Source organism: Gadus chalcogrammus, chromosome 20 (assembly GCF_026213295.1).
Source record: "Gadus chalcogrammus isolate NIFS_2021 chromosome 20, NIFS_Gcha_1.0, whole genome shotgun sequence".
NCBI lineage: Eukaryota > Metazoa > Chordata > Actinopteri > Gadiformes > Gadidae > Gadus > Gadus chalcogrammus.
Genome location: NC_079431.1, coordinates 4,226,171 through 4,241,739, shown reverse-complemented (window position 1 = coordinate 4,241,739; position 15,569 = coordinate 4,226,171). Strand labels below are relative to the sequence as shown.

The window sequence follows — 15,569 nt, the reverse complement described above, 5'->3', positions numbered from 1 at the left end:
TAAGATCGCAGTAGACACCTGTAAACGTAGAATACATTGAGGCTAAAAATAACTCAGAGACAGATATACAACTTCCAATACATGCAAGGTGTGAACCATCGGAATATTTCGTTGATCACGTTGTGGTTCCGTTATTTATTTATTTTTATTGCGAACTGGTCTAAACTGACTGAAGAATCAACATCGGTTAAAATAATAATTTAAAAAAATATATTCGCGGTAAAAAAAAAGTAGCGACATATTATTATGTTTGGCAGAATCAGCTGGTCGGTTGATAACAAAGCAGGAAGTTTATGTTAGCGCGCATGCGCTGAGTGTAAGGGCATTTTTTTTTGTGTGTGAGATCTCCAGCAGCCAGCTAGCTAGACTTAGCCCCTTTACTAAGACAAAGAAGGCTTGTGGCGAGACTGAGTGGAAACAGTTCAAAACAACGGACGATGACACAAGCCGCTGTGATGTGAAGCCACACGCTTTAGCTCACACATAAGGATGCATGATAATAAAAGGTGTGTTGTTAAAACGTCTTTTTTAAACTTTTCGCAATTGCTTTGGATACATTAGCTCCAGCTAGCCGCTAGTTAGCCGCCGCTAGCCTTGTTTTTCCACCTGTAAGCGGTGGCGTTTCGCTCCTCTCTGAGTGCTAATGTAAGCTAGCTGCCCATACCAGCTCGGGATGGAGAGCCCCCCATTTCTTCTCGATCGTGGTGTTCGCCTACATTCTCGTTTCGTCGTGAACACCAGGATCCATTAAGGTGTATTTGTGTATTTGTATTTGAGGGCTGTGATTTCCCACGGAGCTGAAGGCTTTAACGTTCAGATGATCTGCGTTGATGGGGCTAGCATCTAGCTAGTACAAACGTTAGCTGCTTACCAGCTGGCAACGTTTTTTTCATTTAATAGAGTTGTTGTATGTAGACGTTTGACGTCTGCACTTGTCTTTGAAATGGCATACTTTTCGATAAAACGATATAAAGCTAAACTTGTCCGCACCTGGCTACTAGCGCTAGCATGCTAGCTAACGTCAGCTAGTCAACTTTGACTTTTCATTACATGTTTTCGTCCAGGCCTGTCAGGGTGTCACTACATGGAGCAAACATGAGCCTATGAAGCCAATTACAAACCTAGGCTGTAATGATCATTTGTTTTTTTTCTTTATTCGGTCGTTCACCAGTCATCATAGCTGTCTTATATCATACCCACGACTGCATCTCCCAAGACATATCTAAAGCTAATGTCGCTATTAACATGCATACTAGCATAATAACGTGGGATTAGGATGGCCATATGTTTGACATGGGACTCAACCTGCAATCGGATTTGTTTTGTAATGTTTTGGAAGTGTCTGCTATGGTGATGATAGTATCACTTGCTTGTGAACGTGGCAGGGAGAGATGCTAACCCAAATGGACATTTTGTAAGCGTTCATTAAGATTGCATTCTGGTCATCTGAGGTAACATCATTGTAAACCACAATTTACGAATGTCACAGCCTTATGGTAGTTGCTACGTTTAAAAGTATACTACTGTAAACAAGTAGGCCATACACAACATGGTATTTCCATAAGATGTTGACACTACTTATGAAGGACATCATCACATGTGTGGTTTGGAACTATGTTAAAATGTTTATGTAACGTTAAAGGTTTATTAAATATGTATTTTTTATTATAGAGTGGGATCTGGAGACAAGACCATGAAGCATCCAGCGATACCTTAGTTAAATCCAATCTTTGTACATTTCAAACACTCAGAGGTATGTTTCCAAATGTATTTGAATATACCAAAAGTAAATGGAAGTTTTCATAAAAGCCAAATATTTTTCTTGTAGAAACTAGAATCCACCATTAACACGACTCTGACTACACACTGCAAATGTTAAATGCCTTGGGATCTGTTTACTTTTTGCCAATTGTTCTTCTCTACTTTTGGACGATGCTGCTTTTGAAATTACTTGGCGGGCACTGGCCGTTGATTCCATCAACAGTGCTCATTTCCTTTCCCCATGACAGTGTCGATTTGGAAGTCTTGTATAGTGAACACAAGGCCCGGTTATGCACTTCCTCTCTTTTGTAAAAGGCCAAACTATACTCGTTTGGTTCATCTCCGTTTCACACATTTTCTGGGTCAACACATTCAAACGTGTCCCCAATAGTTTGTCACGTTTGCTAATTTTACGGTTTCAAACAGGGAAAGACACAATTTTACTTTACTCTGCTCTAGTGAGTGAAGAAAGGATGGGTTGGTGTCTTTTGGTGAGTTTATAGGCAATTCATGTTTATAACTAGATGAGCCTTTTGGTCATTGCTCCTAGCTTATGATATTACCTTGAACATGTACAATAGGTTAATATTGTCCTGATAAAAACGGTGTACTACTGATTTTGTTCTGTAATCTGTAGACTGCAGTGCATGTCACTGCAGTACATGTCACATTTCAGTATCTGACAATACAGTTATACAGAAGTTATGTAGGCATTGCTTGTGAATCAGTTTAGCTCTGTGGGCATAGCTCATTGTGATAATCCCATTAACTCAAGAACAGTGTCATATTTAGAAGAGTTACCATGTAGAGCGCATCGTGACTCGTTTGAAACCATTCAAAGATCAATGGTGTGGGTGACTCCATTCTGCTGATAACAGATGCATCTCTTTAGTGTTTGACTAGCTGTCAGGGACTGTTCACTGATTGTCAAAGGACCTCTTAAACAGTTAACAATCTGCAAAGTGTGATCATGTGGACAGCATGAAAATACTTTTCATTCAAATGAATCACATCCTGTTGCCGTAATGTACTTCTGGGAGCAAAGTGTGCCTTTGGAGCTCTGGTTTTGCTTTGAGAGTAAACCACTGTTGTTGAGACGGCCCTGTGCGTGTTAATTTACTTTGTTTGTGTGCGTTTGTTTGTGTAAATCAATAATGTCCGGGGTGTCTCTCCTTGCCAGGTAACGTGGCACAGGTCTTAAGGACGTCAGCAGCCTCCTCTAAGCTGGTGATGTCACGGGTTCCCACCCCCCCTCCGCCCGGGGAGATGTCCAGTGGCCCAGTGGCGGAGAGCTGGTGCTACACCCAGGTAAGCAACACTCCTCCACCGGGCTCACAAAACCTCATCACACGCCCCCGACGCCAGGCCCGCGCCTGGTCCTTGAACTCTCTTCAAGCCTTTGAAACGAGATTGCGATACTAGAGAAGCTAAAGACTATAAAGGGCTGAGGGAGAATGGGTGACGGTGTTTAGTTGGCCGAGTAAATGTTTCCTGTCATTGTTAGGCAGCTGTCCTGATTCTTCTTCATGGGGATCAATGTCTGTATGGGCTTGGCTTTGTTTTGTTTTTAAACAAATTGAATTTGATGATGGTTCTATTTTTATTCTTGTTTCTTATACAATTTTTCAGGGAACATTTGTTGTAATATACATACACATTACTTTACTTTCACTCTTACTTGCGATGGTGCTTCTGGTGTAGGCGTTTGCACAGGAAGCATCAAGTTTTCAACTGTTGTGAAGATTGTTGATGCTGATGCTAAGGGCTTATACACAAGTGTATTTGAAGCCTTTTTTTTGTAATTATATACAAACAGGAAGTGGGATTCAAAGTTACGGTTTGAATCAGGGAGTAGTTATTTAAAGCGGTAGGTATTATCTATAAAGTGATGGTATTTTAAGATTTCTCTCAATTTTTTTTTCAATTGTTTCCAGCACAGTGAGTGGACTGTCGCAAGAGAATTCAAAATACAAGACTCGATCAAACCAACCCTGGGTACTGAGTAAACAGAAGTTTACTACTCAGAATTCACAGCTTATCTCATCTCTGTGAAACTACATATTTACTTTAGGCTTTAACCGGGACAATACATGAGGAATCTTATTTGGTGCTGCAGGATTCAATTTGATCATGCAAAAGTTACTAAACCTGATGTCAAGCTGTGTGTTGTAGCTTTAAATGTTAGGTTGCATTGATTTGGAAGAATCACGTTTGGTTAAAACTTATTTTTGCGGTTAGGCTAGTCTTCAATTCATGGTCTCCTAGCGTGACACACAGAAGACTTGGCGTGGTTCAGACTGAATCCTCTGGAGACCTATCAAAGACTGGTTGAGTGATCACTCTGTTTACGTGTTACCATATGGGACCACGGTGTAAACATCTGTTGGGCCAGAGCGTTTCCTCCCACAGAGCTCGCCAAGTGCACAAACCCACAGTAGTAGTCGTTCTCAGCCCCAGTCACGCCCCGCTCACCCTAAACAAAAATATTTGTTCCTCAACACAACATTCACCACTTTTCCGTGACCACGCCTTAGTTGTCTGAGCATCTCCCCAAAGTCACAAGTATCAATAATATTACATCTGGCAGAGCAGGTTAGCATCGCAGGTTGTAACAGTAGAGCCTGAGGTTCGTCTGAATGAAGAATGCAGGGTTACTGGATCATCAGCACAAACGTAGTCTAGACTTGTGTTTTATCACTTTTTAAAGTCGGTGGCCTGGCCAAACCTGCATATTTCTTCCATTAAACGCACCCCAGTTAGGTCTCTGCTGTACAAAAGACAAACAGATGTGGACAAAGCTTGTACTGTGTTTACATTTTAGTGCCTAGCTTGTTGATTGCTTTTCTCAAAACGGTTTATCACAATGTGATGAGGACTTCATTTGGCCCTGTTCAGCTGCCTGCTCAGTTAGCGCTCTTGTTTTAGCTCTCTGCTCGGTTTGGTCTTATAGCCCTCTGTTTAGTTAGCTCTTAAGTTAAGCCCCTGGCTCAGTTAGCTCCATTATTTAGCCCCCTCCTCAGTTAGCTCTAATGTTTCGCCTTCTGCTCAGTTAGCTGTCATGGTTAGCCCTTTGCGGCATGATACTTTATGTGTTGGCTCTGCTCGGTAAGCTCAGGTTTAGCCTTCTGCTCTGTTTGCTATCATGTGTAGCCCTCTTCTCAGTTAGCGCGCATGGTTAGCCCTCTGCTCAGCTAGCTCTCATATTTAGCCCTCTGTTCAGCTAACCTGGCTCTCAGTGATTCCCCTTCTTTCCTCCCCAGGTAAAAGTAGTGAAGTTTTCCTACATGTGGACCATCAACAACTTCAGCTTTTGCCGAGAAGAGATGGGCGAAGTGTTGAAGAGCTCAACGTTCTCCTCCGGCCCTAACGACAAGATGAAATGGTTGGTATCCCGGCTAAAGCAGCTCTCTGGAATCCATGCGGTTATCAGCCTCAATAATGATTCAGACTTAAGTCCCTCAAGGCTCCGCCGCAGCACTGGCTCTCACCCCATGCGGGCTTATCGTACCTGTGATTTGAAGCATTTATTCCTTTTTGTTGTTTGTTTTGGTCCGTAACCCTAACAAATACTTTTATCTCTTCTCTTTCGACAGGTGTTTGCGAGTCAACCCCAAGGGACTGGACGACGAAAGCAAGGATTACCTGTCGTTGTATTTACTACTCGTGAGCTGTCCGAAAAGCGAAGTCAGGGCCAAGTTCAAGTTCTCCCTGCTCAACGCCAAGCGGGAGGAGACAAAGGCGATGGGTGAGCAGCGCCGCACGGTTCCATTGTTGCCCCCCCCCCCCCCGTTTTGGGTTTTTGTTTTTCTGCGTTTGACTCGCGGGGGGAAATGCGCCTGCCCTCGGCGTGTGTGTGTGATTGGTGTTTTTTTCCTTTGTCGCCGCCGCAGAAAGCCAAAGAGCGTACCGCTTTGTCCAGGGCAAGGACTGGGGCTTCAAGAAGTTCATTAGGAGGGACTTCCTGCTAGACGAGGCCAACGGACTCCTGCCGGATGACAAGCTCACATTGTTCTGCGAGGTAATTGTCGGGTTTCTACGTAGGATTTCCTTTATTCGGCCCGAGCTGAATGAGAATAATGGAGCCCATCTCCGCTTGATAATTGTTGCAGCCTTTTCTTGTTGCGAAGCACAAAACAAAAGTACTCATTTTAAAAAATTTGATTTTCCTCCACCTCCTGAACAAAATGTTCTGCTTTCTCCCCCCCTCCGCCAAATTGATGACTGTGAGGTAGAACATGGCTGTTAAGGCTTTGGTCGCGTTTCATGTGTAATTTGTCATACACTACTAATGCTGCTTGGCTGTGTGATGTTTGTCTGTTTTGGTCTAGTGCATTTTTATTAGCACTGAAATCGTGCGAATACTCCTGCCACAACCTTTTTGGTTGGAAAGGCAAACTCATCTTATTCATTTTCAAATGAAGTGTCAATGTTATGGCCACATTCAATCATAGACACAGACAGACAGCTGTTGCTGTTTTTTTTTTAAGTCATCAAAAAAGAATCCACTAAGAAACGCTGCGGTCGTTCGCTTCAGGGCAGAGAACCAATATGCTGAGGATATCTTAAATTCTTTCTTTTACTCTGAAGTTGCACAAACGAAGGAAGGTCAGTGTTCTTGCCGTGCCGACCTTCCCCGCCGTGTCGGCTCCGAGGCGTCCGCAGCACTGCGCTCTCCCTGGGAGGGCAGAACCTCGCTCTCCCTGGGAGGGCAGAACCTCCACGCGTCTTGGCAGCGCCGGTCCACATTCGTAGCTCGTTGATCAGAGCTCATAACAAGAAAGGGAAAGCTACGAATTCCTCGGCTGCGCGGGTGACATACATGTGACTGCGGTTAGCTTCCAGACGTTAATTGTCTGTTTTGTTAAAAGGAAGCGCATCAGTCTGAAACGTGGCTGGCTTTATATGAATAGATGATCTATCCTAGTCTTTTTTTGATTTTGTTTCAAGTTTTACATTTGTCCAACGGTTGTCAGAACTTTCCCTGTGAGACGTTGCCACATGCAAAGCACTCCGAGCGATTTTTGTTATTCAAACTCCTCCGACGTGGCTCCACTTGCCAACTCTTCTCTATTATGACAAAACATTTCCACAGACTTCCCCGCGTCTGACCCACGCCGCGGTGTGTCGGATGGTACGTTGACCTTACCACTTTGCAAAGGACTGTGCAAAGGACTGTAATAAGCAGAGGAAAAATATGCTCAGCATTATTAGGAGCCTGACATTTCTATGAGTGGTGAAGGCTCTGCTTGAGACGGCAGTCGAATAGATTCTGTGTCTTTTGTGTTGTTAGTCTAGACACCAGCCTTGTTTGTTCTGTCTCTTAAGCAGACTACGGTTTAGAGGACCATTTGATCTGGGTTTAGTTGCGTTGGATATATATATACTTGTTTAACATCAGCAATGTGACACCATTTACTGAATCTTTCTTCTGTTTTAATTGGCAAGTGCTCCAGGCATAACATGTTTCTGTTCAGATAGAGGTTACATTCTGTTATTTAGCCCGACTTGTTGTCTGAAAACACATTGGCATTACATTTCCAGTGTCGGCAGGATCCGATGTTGAGACGGAAGGCCTTTTAAATATCATTGTGTTGTAGCTGTTTGCTTCAGTGGAAATCTTTTGCTGAGCAAAGTTCACGCCCCCCCCCCCCCCCCCCCCGACATAATTTACCTTGTCACTAATAGCACTTATAACAAATAATTGGATTCAATGTGTCAAGAAGAATAACTGTTTGCTGAAATGTATCTTTTCAAGGGGCAGGATAAACGAGGTGCCCCCCTCATTAAGATTGAAATGACATTAATGCCAGGACTTACTGACAGCCAACCTGAGCACGGCTGCTGTTGTAGGTTCCACATTTCCGGAGAAATAGGCAATTTCATAAACCAATTAGGTTGAAATTGGAGATCGATTGTCTCCTCAATGTTAATTGGGTATTTCAGCTAAAATGAATTAATCTGGGTTACAATTGGTTTTCACAATTAAGATCTGTTACATCCTGGTGTTCCCACCTAACCGATTGCCGTTTCGAAAATTGAAAATTAGTAGTACTCGACGCTCCCAGCGGGATAAAAACCGGCTGTTTAGAATGACCTTTCTAACGCCTCGTGCCCACTGCACCGTCAATCAAAGGACGTCAGAAGGCGTGGCTAATGGATGGGGGAGCTTTCCAGGGTCGTCAGAGCCCGAGTAGCGTCACAGTGCTTAAATGTGCATACGCGATCTGATTGGATGACGGATCCGTCACTGCCGAAAAAGTTGGAACATTTTTCAACTTTATGACGGAGCCGAAGCCTCCAACGGAGCGCACGGATCCACAATGCATTGCGCGTCCGTCCCCATTCAAAGTCAACGGGGATCAGTCAACGGATGGAGGCAGTGGGCGCGAGGCGTAACACAATTTCCTCACCTTATCTTGATTCTTTAGACAATAGTTTGACGTGTGCGTGTTGCCCTCCCTCCCCCCCCCCCACAGGTGAGCGTGGTTCAGGACTCGGTCAACATCTCGGGCCAGTCCAACATGAACATGCTGAAGGTACCCGAGTGCCAGCTGTCTGACGACCTGGGCAACCTGTGGGAGTGCTCGCGCTTCACCGACTGCAGCCTCTACGTGGGGGGGCAGGAGTTCAAGGCCCACAAATCCATCCTGGCAGGCAAGACCCTCATCGATTCTCCACCTCCTCCTCCACCTCCGTCTCATACTCCTCCTCCTCGTCATACCCCATATCCACCTCCGCCTCCATCTCACACTCCTCCTCCTGCTCACACCCCACCTCCATCTCCTCCTCCGCCTCCTCCTCCACCTCCGTCTCACACTCCTCCTCCTCCTCACACCCCACCTCCCTCACCAGCCCTCACGGCGAGCAGGGAAGGCGCAGGTGTTCCACGGACACCTGATGTCAGATCTGCTGACACCAGTTTATGTATATCTCTTTTTTTCCACACATGCTGTTGGTTTTGTGTTTGCAGACAGACAGATTAGTAATCAAGACGGCTTCCTTAGTATGGTGTTGAAGTTTAAATATGTGGTGCAGCGAATTACTGAAGTGCCATGCTGGTTGAGTTGAAGAGCCATTGAGCCCAAAACGCCACGGGTCTGTTTCGGTTTGATCGGACGCAGATCGGACACCAAGCTTCCTGAAGTATACCCTTCGTCACGACGAAGGAGCGAGGTGTTTGTGCGAGGTTGGAGAGGACTAAGCCTCTCCGATAATTGTAGTATAAGGCTACGGAATGGTTTTGGAGGTGCGTTTTATTTTGATGTCTGCGCCGGAGTGGGGGTTAAGCTTCTCAGCATAACGCCTATAGCGCATTCCATATACAACTTCGCTAATTTTACAAAAATTCAAATTCCAGCCGAAACGGTGAGTTCTCCGGCTCTTTGAGAAAACTTGCTATTCCTAAGGTCTTAAATAAAAGATGAAATCAATATCCGGCAAAAAAACAACAACATCTCCTTCATGGGATTGTATGATTTAAAGTCTAGGCAGACACTTCAAACCCAGACCCCTGGTGTTGGTGACGTAGAGAGGGAGATAAAGGGGAGACAAACGGTTGCATGACTCTGCGTAACGCGCGTCGTCCCAGCGGGGCCCCGTGCTGTCCTCCTGTGGCAGCGTCCCGCCTCTCTGTCGGAGCGTGTTCGGCCCCTGATAAGCCCCCCCCGCGGGGAGCCTCCCTGTCCCTGGGCGGGGGGGCAGCAGCAGAGGCCTCTGCCGCAGGCTTTAATCCCAGCTCCCGGGCCCTCTTCAGGGGCCCGAGCCCGGCTAGAGACCCCTCCATCAGGGGCCCTCCGTGTTAGACACGGTGGCAGCTGTTCGGGCCAGCAGGGCCCCAGGCGGATGGCAGATTAAGAGACAAATCAGGGACAGATTTGGAGGATTTAAGGAGCGTTTAATTAGAATTTGTCCTATTTCTCGGTGTTTGACATGAGGACATTTGATGTCACGAACGTGGGTTGTCGTTGGCGATGCCCCGATTGGTCTTTGCAGAGTACACGCTGTTTCAGGCATGGTCAACTCCTCATTCATTCATTTTCGGTATTGATCGATTGATTAATGTCCTAATTCCCTTTTTGATTGTTAATGGAAATGTACTTACTGTCGTTCATGTTTTCCTTACAGCGCGATCCCCGGTTTTCAATGCAATGTTTGAACATGAAATGGAAGAGAGTAAAAAGGTGAGGTGACATTAACTATTTTATATTTCTCTCGTGTTACTCTCCTCGATTTATTGCAATTCACTATAACCGCTCGGCTGAGGCTGAATTTATTGTGCCGAAATCATATCGATTAGTACACTCTGAGCTTGTGCCTTTCCCCCCCCCCCCCCCTCCTACCTTCTTTTGGATTGGAACATTTCTTTGAGGTTTTTTTTTCTAATCTAGTATCGACTGCTTCTCCCCAGAACCGTGTTGACATCAGCGACGTGGACCCTGACGTCTTCAAAGAGATGATGGGCTTCATCTACACCGGCAAAGCGCCCAACCTCGAGAAAATGGCCGATAACCTGCTCGCGGCGGCCGATAAAGTAAGCATGGCTCCCAGGCGCGATGCGGACCAGACCTTGATCGAGCACGTAGCTTATCGGACGTAGATGCTGCTTGTTTTATTCATTAAATCCCGTGCCGATTTCTTTGTTTTATATTCAGCAGGTGGCTTCTCTTGGTACCTCGTCATCCGGGCTAATGTTTTGCCGTCAAATAGCGCTTGATTTTGCGTGCGCATGACTCGGACTCGACACACTTCTGTTCACAGACGCTTAGCCGAAGGTGTTGCTTCTCAGGCCTTTGTTTTCCATACATTACAGCACCACCACCACCCAAATAAACACTGCCTGATACGAAACAGAACAGCAGACTTCAAACACTGCGGCACCCGCTGCATAGTTTTCCCCCAAGTGGAGTTGTTTGCCTTGACTTTGTTCTTTTTTTTTGCTTCTTTAAAAGGAAACTCTGTCGCTGCTGTGTGGGTTTAAAATGTCAAACTGTACGGCACTCCGGTTCCTTGGCCCAGCCCTGACCTCAGAAATGTCCCCCTCTCCCCCCCACTCCTCTTCCCAGTACGCTCTGGAGCGTTTAAAGGTCATGTGCGAGGAGGCCCTGTGCAACAGCCTCTCGGTGGAGAACGTGGCGGACACCCTCATCCTGGCAGACCTGCACAGCGCTGAGCAGCTCAAAGCACAAGCCATAGATTTTATCAACAGGCAAGTGTCTCCTCCTCCTCTCCCCTTCCCCCTCCTCCCAACCCCCCCCCCGCCCGCCCCCCCCCTCCCCCCAAAAGGGGGCCAAAAAAAACTCCCTGTGATAAATTTCTGCTGCCATTTCTGTTTACCAGTCTTGAATGCTTACCTTTTTATCTCGCCGCCATAGGTGCAGTGTCCTGAGACAGCTGGGCTGTAAAGATGGGAAGAACTGGAATAGCAAGTATGTAATTAGCTGATAGAAGTGACACAAGATTAATAACGGGTCTCTTATCTCGGTTCCCCCGACCCGAATGCATTAGAATCCTCTCCCCTTTTCTCCCTGCGAGCTCCGGCACACTCTAGCGCGCCGCGCGCCTCGGCTCGTTCCGCGAGTCGTCCACCCTATCTCCTGGATCGTCGCTTTATTAATAGACTCATACCTGGGGGAGGGGGGGGGGCGGAGGGAGGGGGTAAGCGGGGAATAATTTGAGAGCTATTCTGCCAGGAACGCGCTGTTTTAAATGAAAGTTTGATCTAGCATGTTGTGGCGGTAGGACACCTTGAGGTGGGCCCTCTCAGTGGGAGCTTAGCGGACGTGGTTCCTCATGCGACACACCAGTGAGCTGTTAATTTCATCTGATTTTGACGTCTGTGGTCATTGAGTGTCGGGGGGCCCGGTTCCTCGCCAGGGGGCCCGGTTCCTCGTCGGTGGGGCTACAGGTTCCTCGTCGGTGGGGGCCCGGGTTCCTCGTCGGTGGGGCCCCGGGTTCCTCGTCGGTGGGGCCCCGGGTTCCTCGTCGGTGGGACTCGGGTTCCTCGTCTGTGGGGCCCCGGGTTCCTCGTCGGGGGGGCTGCCCAGTCCCTCTTCGGGGGGGCCCGGTTCCTCGTCGGTGGGGCCCCGGGTTCCTCGTCGGTGGGCCCGGTTCCTCGTCGGGGGGGCTGCCCAGTCCCTCGTCGGGGACCCAGTGTTCCTCGCCGGGGGCCCCGCGACGAGAACCGGGCCTCAGCCTAGCCCCCCAGCCCTGTTCTCCTCGCTGACGTCCTGCCGTCTGTCCCCTGCAGCCACGCCACGGACATCATGGAGACGGCGGGCTGGAAGTCCATGATCCAGTCCCACCCGCACCTCGTGGCAGAGGCCTTCCGCGCCCTGGCGTCCGCACAATGCCCCCCCTTCGGTCTGCCCCGGAAGCGCCTAAAACAGTCGTGACCGACCCCGGCTCCCCCGGCAGCACCACCACCACCACCACCCCCCACCACCACACCCAGCCCCAGCCTGTGGCCCTGTAGGACTTTTTTTACTGGAGGAGTGACGCGCGGAGGACGTGGCCGGGGACGGACTTGAGGTCAGAGCTCTGTTCCACCACACAACACCACAGTGGGGGGGGGGGGGGGGGGGGGGAGGCGGGGGGCCACCCCCCCCACCCCGGCAACAAGAGTACAGTACGAGTGAAGTATCGGTTCGGACGGACGGACGGACGGACGGACGGACGGACGGACGGACGCGCACGTGACACGGAAGGTGAGGGCGAGAGAGGGATGGGATTCGTTCCGCAGCGGCGTTCCGTTGTCTCGTTCCGGCCGTTCCCGGCGGGAACCTCTCCGGTCCGGGAAAGAGAGGCGTGTTCTTCTGCTGTTTTTTTTTTTGTTTTTTTCTTCCTTTGTTTTTTTTTTTGATTTCCACTTACTTTCAAAATGGCCTTAATATATATCTGCCATTGCTCTGGAGCGCGTCTAGAGACCCTTTGTCTATTTTTCTCTGTGCCTGCCTTGTCCCCGTGACCAGGCCTCCTCCAGATTGCACTAGTTCCCATGGATAGTCTTTTTTTCATATGAAGTTCTATACGCATCAAAGGGTTTGATGAAAATGGGAAGATATTATATATTTCTAATGTTTAGCCCGTTTTGAGACTAGACATTATCCACAAACAAAAGAAAACAACAACAAATGAAACGTCGTGAGCGAACGCTTTTCAGTGCAAGGTCAACTCTTTACACTTTTTAAAAAGATGAGTATGCCCCATATTGATGGCACCATTTCTATGTAAATGACAATTTGAACCATCTTCAGAAGACCAGTGTAAAAGACAGTATGTTCAGATGTGTATTTTTTGGGGTGGGGGGGGGGGGGGGAGGGAGACCACAATAACAACCCAGTGTCCTAAAGACCCTGTGTTGACGATTAATTTCTACGTATGGCAGTGATGTCAATACTCGGGGCCCCTGGTCTAATTTTTGTTTTTTCATTTTATTTAAAGAGTCAACACTCAAATCAAACCCCAGGACTCGCAACGAAGCTAGTGCGACGGTGGATTCTGATTGGCTCAAAGTGGTGCCGTGTGGTGTCACTTAACTTAAGGGACATCCCCCCCCCCCCGGCAGCAGCTTCAGCCAATCAGAGCAATGCTTTTGCTTGCAGTGAGCAGCAGGAGCAAGCTGGTTTTCACCTGTAGGTCTGAGGTTTGGTTTCCGGTGTTCTCTTTAAAACCATTGGACGAATATGGGGACTATTTACCCGTTCTATTTGACATATAATCCAGAAACATAGGTCTGTGAACTGCTATAGATAAAATTTTCCAGAGAATTTAGCTTTCCATAGTATTACCAACTTGCGAATATTATATACTCGATATATTGTGGTTAACAAAAAAAAATGGAGAGTCTAATGCATGGTCATGTGCTGTTGAAAAAAAAAAGGTGTTCTCGTACCGATTTATGGTTTTTGTTCCGTTTTTCTTAAAGCCAACATTTCTCTGCAACGATCGGAATAACTTGTGCAGAACGAAGAGGAGAATGGATAATGTGTGGGGGGGGGGGGGGGCCGGGTTGGGGGGGGGAACCGTTGACTCCAACCTGCTTGGGTTTGTATAGGATGCTGAGCATCACTACTCTTGGAGCCTTGTACTTATGTGTGTGGACGGGCGGTGGGAGGGGGGGGGGGTGTTTATCTGGTTACCTGTTAATCCACCTTGTTTCCTTACAAAGTATGGTATGAACGGCGCTTTGGAAGATGTTGTAAATTAACAGAGTAGCATCCGTTTATGAATGGCGTTACTCACGGTCCAGTGTCACGATGTTGTTGGAACTTTTTTTTTTTTTTTTGGAAGAGGAAAAAAAACGTGAAGTTGTCTGCAAGAATGCCTGCATTAACCCATTAAAACTTTTTTTCCAGCAGTATGGATTGGCCCGTTTTCTTTTTAAATGTATATCCGGAACAACGGTTTTCAAATCCGGTTGCGTCATGTTCAGAGATGATGGCGTCAGGCTTCATTTAGCCTTTCGGAGACCGCCGTGTCTTCACTGCAGTCGTTCACAAATGTCACAATGAGGATTAAATCATGACCCCCTTTTAATTTTTTGCGCTGTAGGTTCCGGTAAGAAAGCCAGAAAACGCCCTTTTCTAACCAAACTAGGTTAAGTTTCATGACATTTCATTCACATTGCATAATAAAGGACATTTACGCATGTGTTTTTTATTACAAGCGCATGATTAACTGCGATTGTTTTTTAAATGTAGCTGAACATACCAACCTTTCAAAAAAGGCATGAAAAATGAAATCTACTTTAGTAAAATGTGATAGTGTTGACTCGCGCCTCTAAACAGACAGAGGTTTTAAACGGCATTACCGCTAATTGGGGCATTAGCAGAACTATTAAAAAACGCACACAGTGAGGTTTGTATTATTTCATGAATAGACTAATCAGAGAACGACCATGGCACTCTCCTCGGAACAGAGACGTCTTCTGAAGGAGCTGCTTGGAGACGCCCATCTCGCACTCTCGCTCCACAGACCCACGGAATAACGCCCAGATATCATCTGCACTAAAGCACACCCCCTCCCTGACTGCGCCATTTATCTCTGCCTCCCCCACCCCCCCCCCCCCCGCTCCCTCTCCATGCTACCTACACACGAGCCCCCCGGTATCCAGCTATTTAGAGGCTCTACCGGTCAGAGCTCCACAGACGCACTCCTATCAGCCTCACTCTGGTCTCCATAGCCCAGAGTTGGGAGGTGGGTCTACCGCTCAGAGCTCCAAAGACGCACTCATATCAGCCTCACTCTGGTCTCCATAGCTGGAGACCAGAGTAAGGCTGATATGGGTGCGTCTGTGGCTCTCCCCGACTGGTAGACCCACCTCCATCCCGCAAAGGCCATCCACGGTAGGAGGCTGGTTAACAAGGAATCGCAAACCGATTAAACCCTAGCTTCTTCTTTCTGCAGTACACGTTTAAACCATTGGAGGGAATTGTTTGTTTTGAGTTGGTCTTTCATTGGTGCTTGTTTGAAGAGATCCAACAAGACTATTCATTTCGTTTTTTTTCCTCCGCCAGAGCATCAGAATCCAAAATCTTTTCTGCTAGGTTTTGATCTACAAATTACAATAAGCATAGACCCTTTTAAAAGGGCCTATGCTTAATTACCATACACCATATTTTCATAATTCTTTCATTTAAAACAATGAAAAATATTTTATCTCAATCCACTAAAAAAAACGGACAAATTGACCATGCACATTAGAGCTTGTCCACCTATACCTGTAACCATATGTCCCCACTTCCCCTGTGTGTGTGTCCGTGTGTGTCTCTGAGGCGACCTGCCTCTTCAGAGTGGATGCTTCACCCCTG

General features: G+C 47.2%; 1 protein-coding gene across 3 annotated transcripts; it reads left to right on the top strand.

Annotated features, from left to right (window-relative positions):
* The first annotated feature begins 294 nt into the window (after positions 1–294).
* On the top strand, positions 295–12,320 carry LOC130373445 (speckle-type POZ protein-like A). Of its 3 annotated transcripts, none has more exons than XM_056579947.1 (12): positions 296–506; positions 1,672–1,753; positions 2,942–3,069; positions 5,022–5,143; positions 5,355–5,506; positions 5,652–5,779; positions 8,238–8,415; positions 9,886–9,941; positions 10,169–10,291; positions 10,824–10,966; positions 11,133–11,186; positions 12,008–12,320. In XM_056579947.1, exons 3-12 carry the CDS (start codon positions 2,992–2,994, stop codon positions 12,150–12,152), a joined length of 1,179 nt encoding a protein of 392 aa, XP_056435922.1. In that variant the 5' UTR covers positions 296–506; positions 1,672–1,753; positions 2,942–2,991; the 3' UTR covers positions 12,153–12,320. The 3 variants fall into 3 exon arrangements, with proteins under 3 accessions (XP_056435921.1, XP_056435922.1, XP_056435923.1); XM_056579948.1 differs by lacking the exon at positions 296–506 and adding an exon at positions 515–752; XM_056579946.1 differs by lacking the exon at positions 1,672–1,753 and having other exon boundaries at positions 295–506.
* Positions 12,321–15,569: the final 3,249 nt, after the last annotated feature.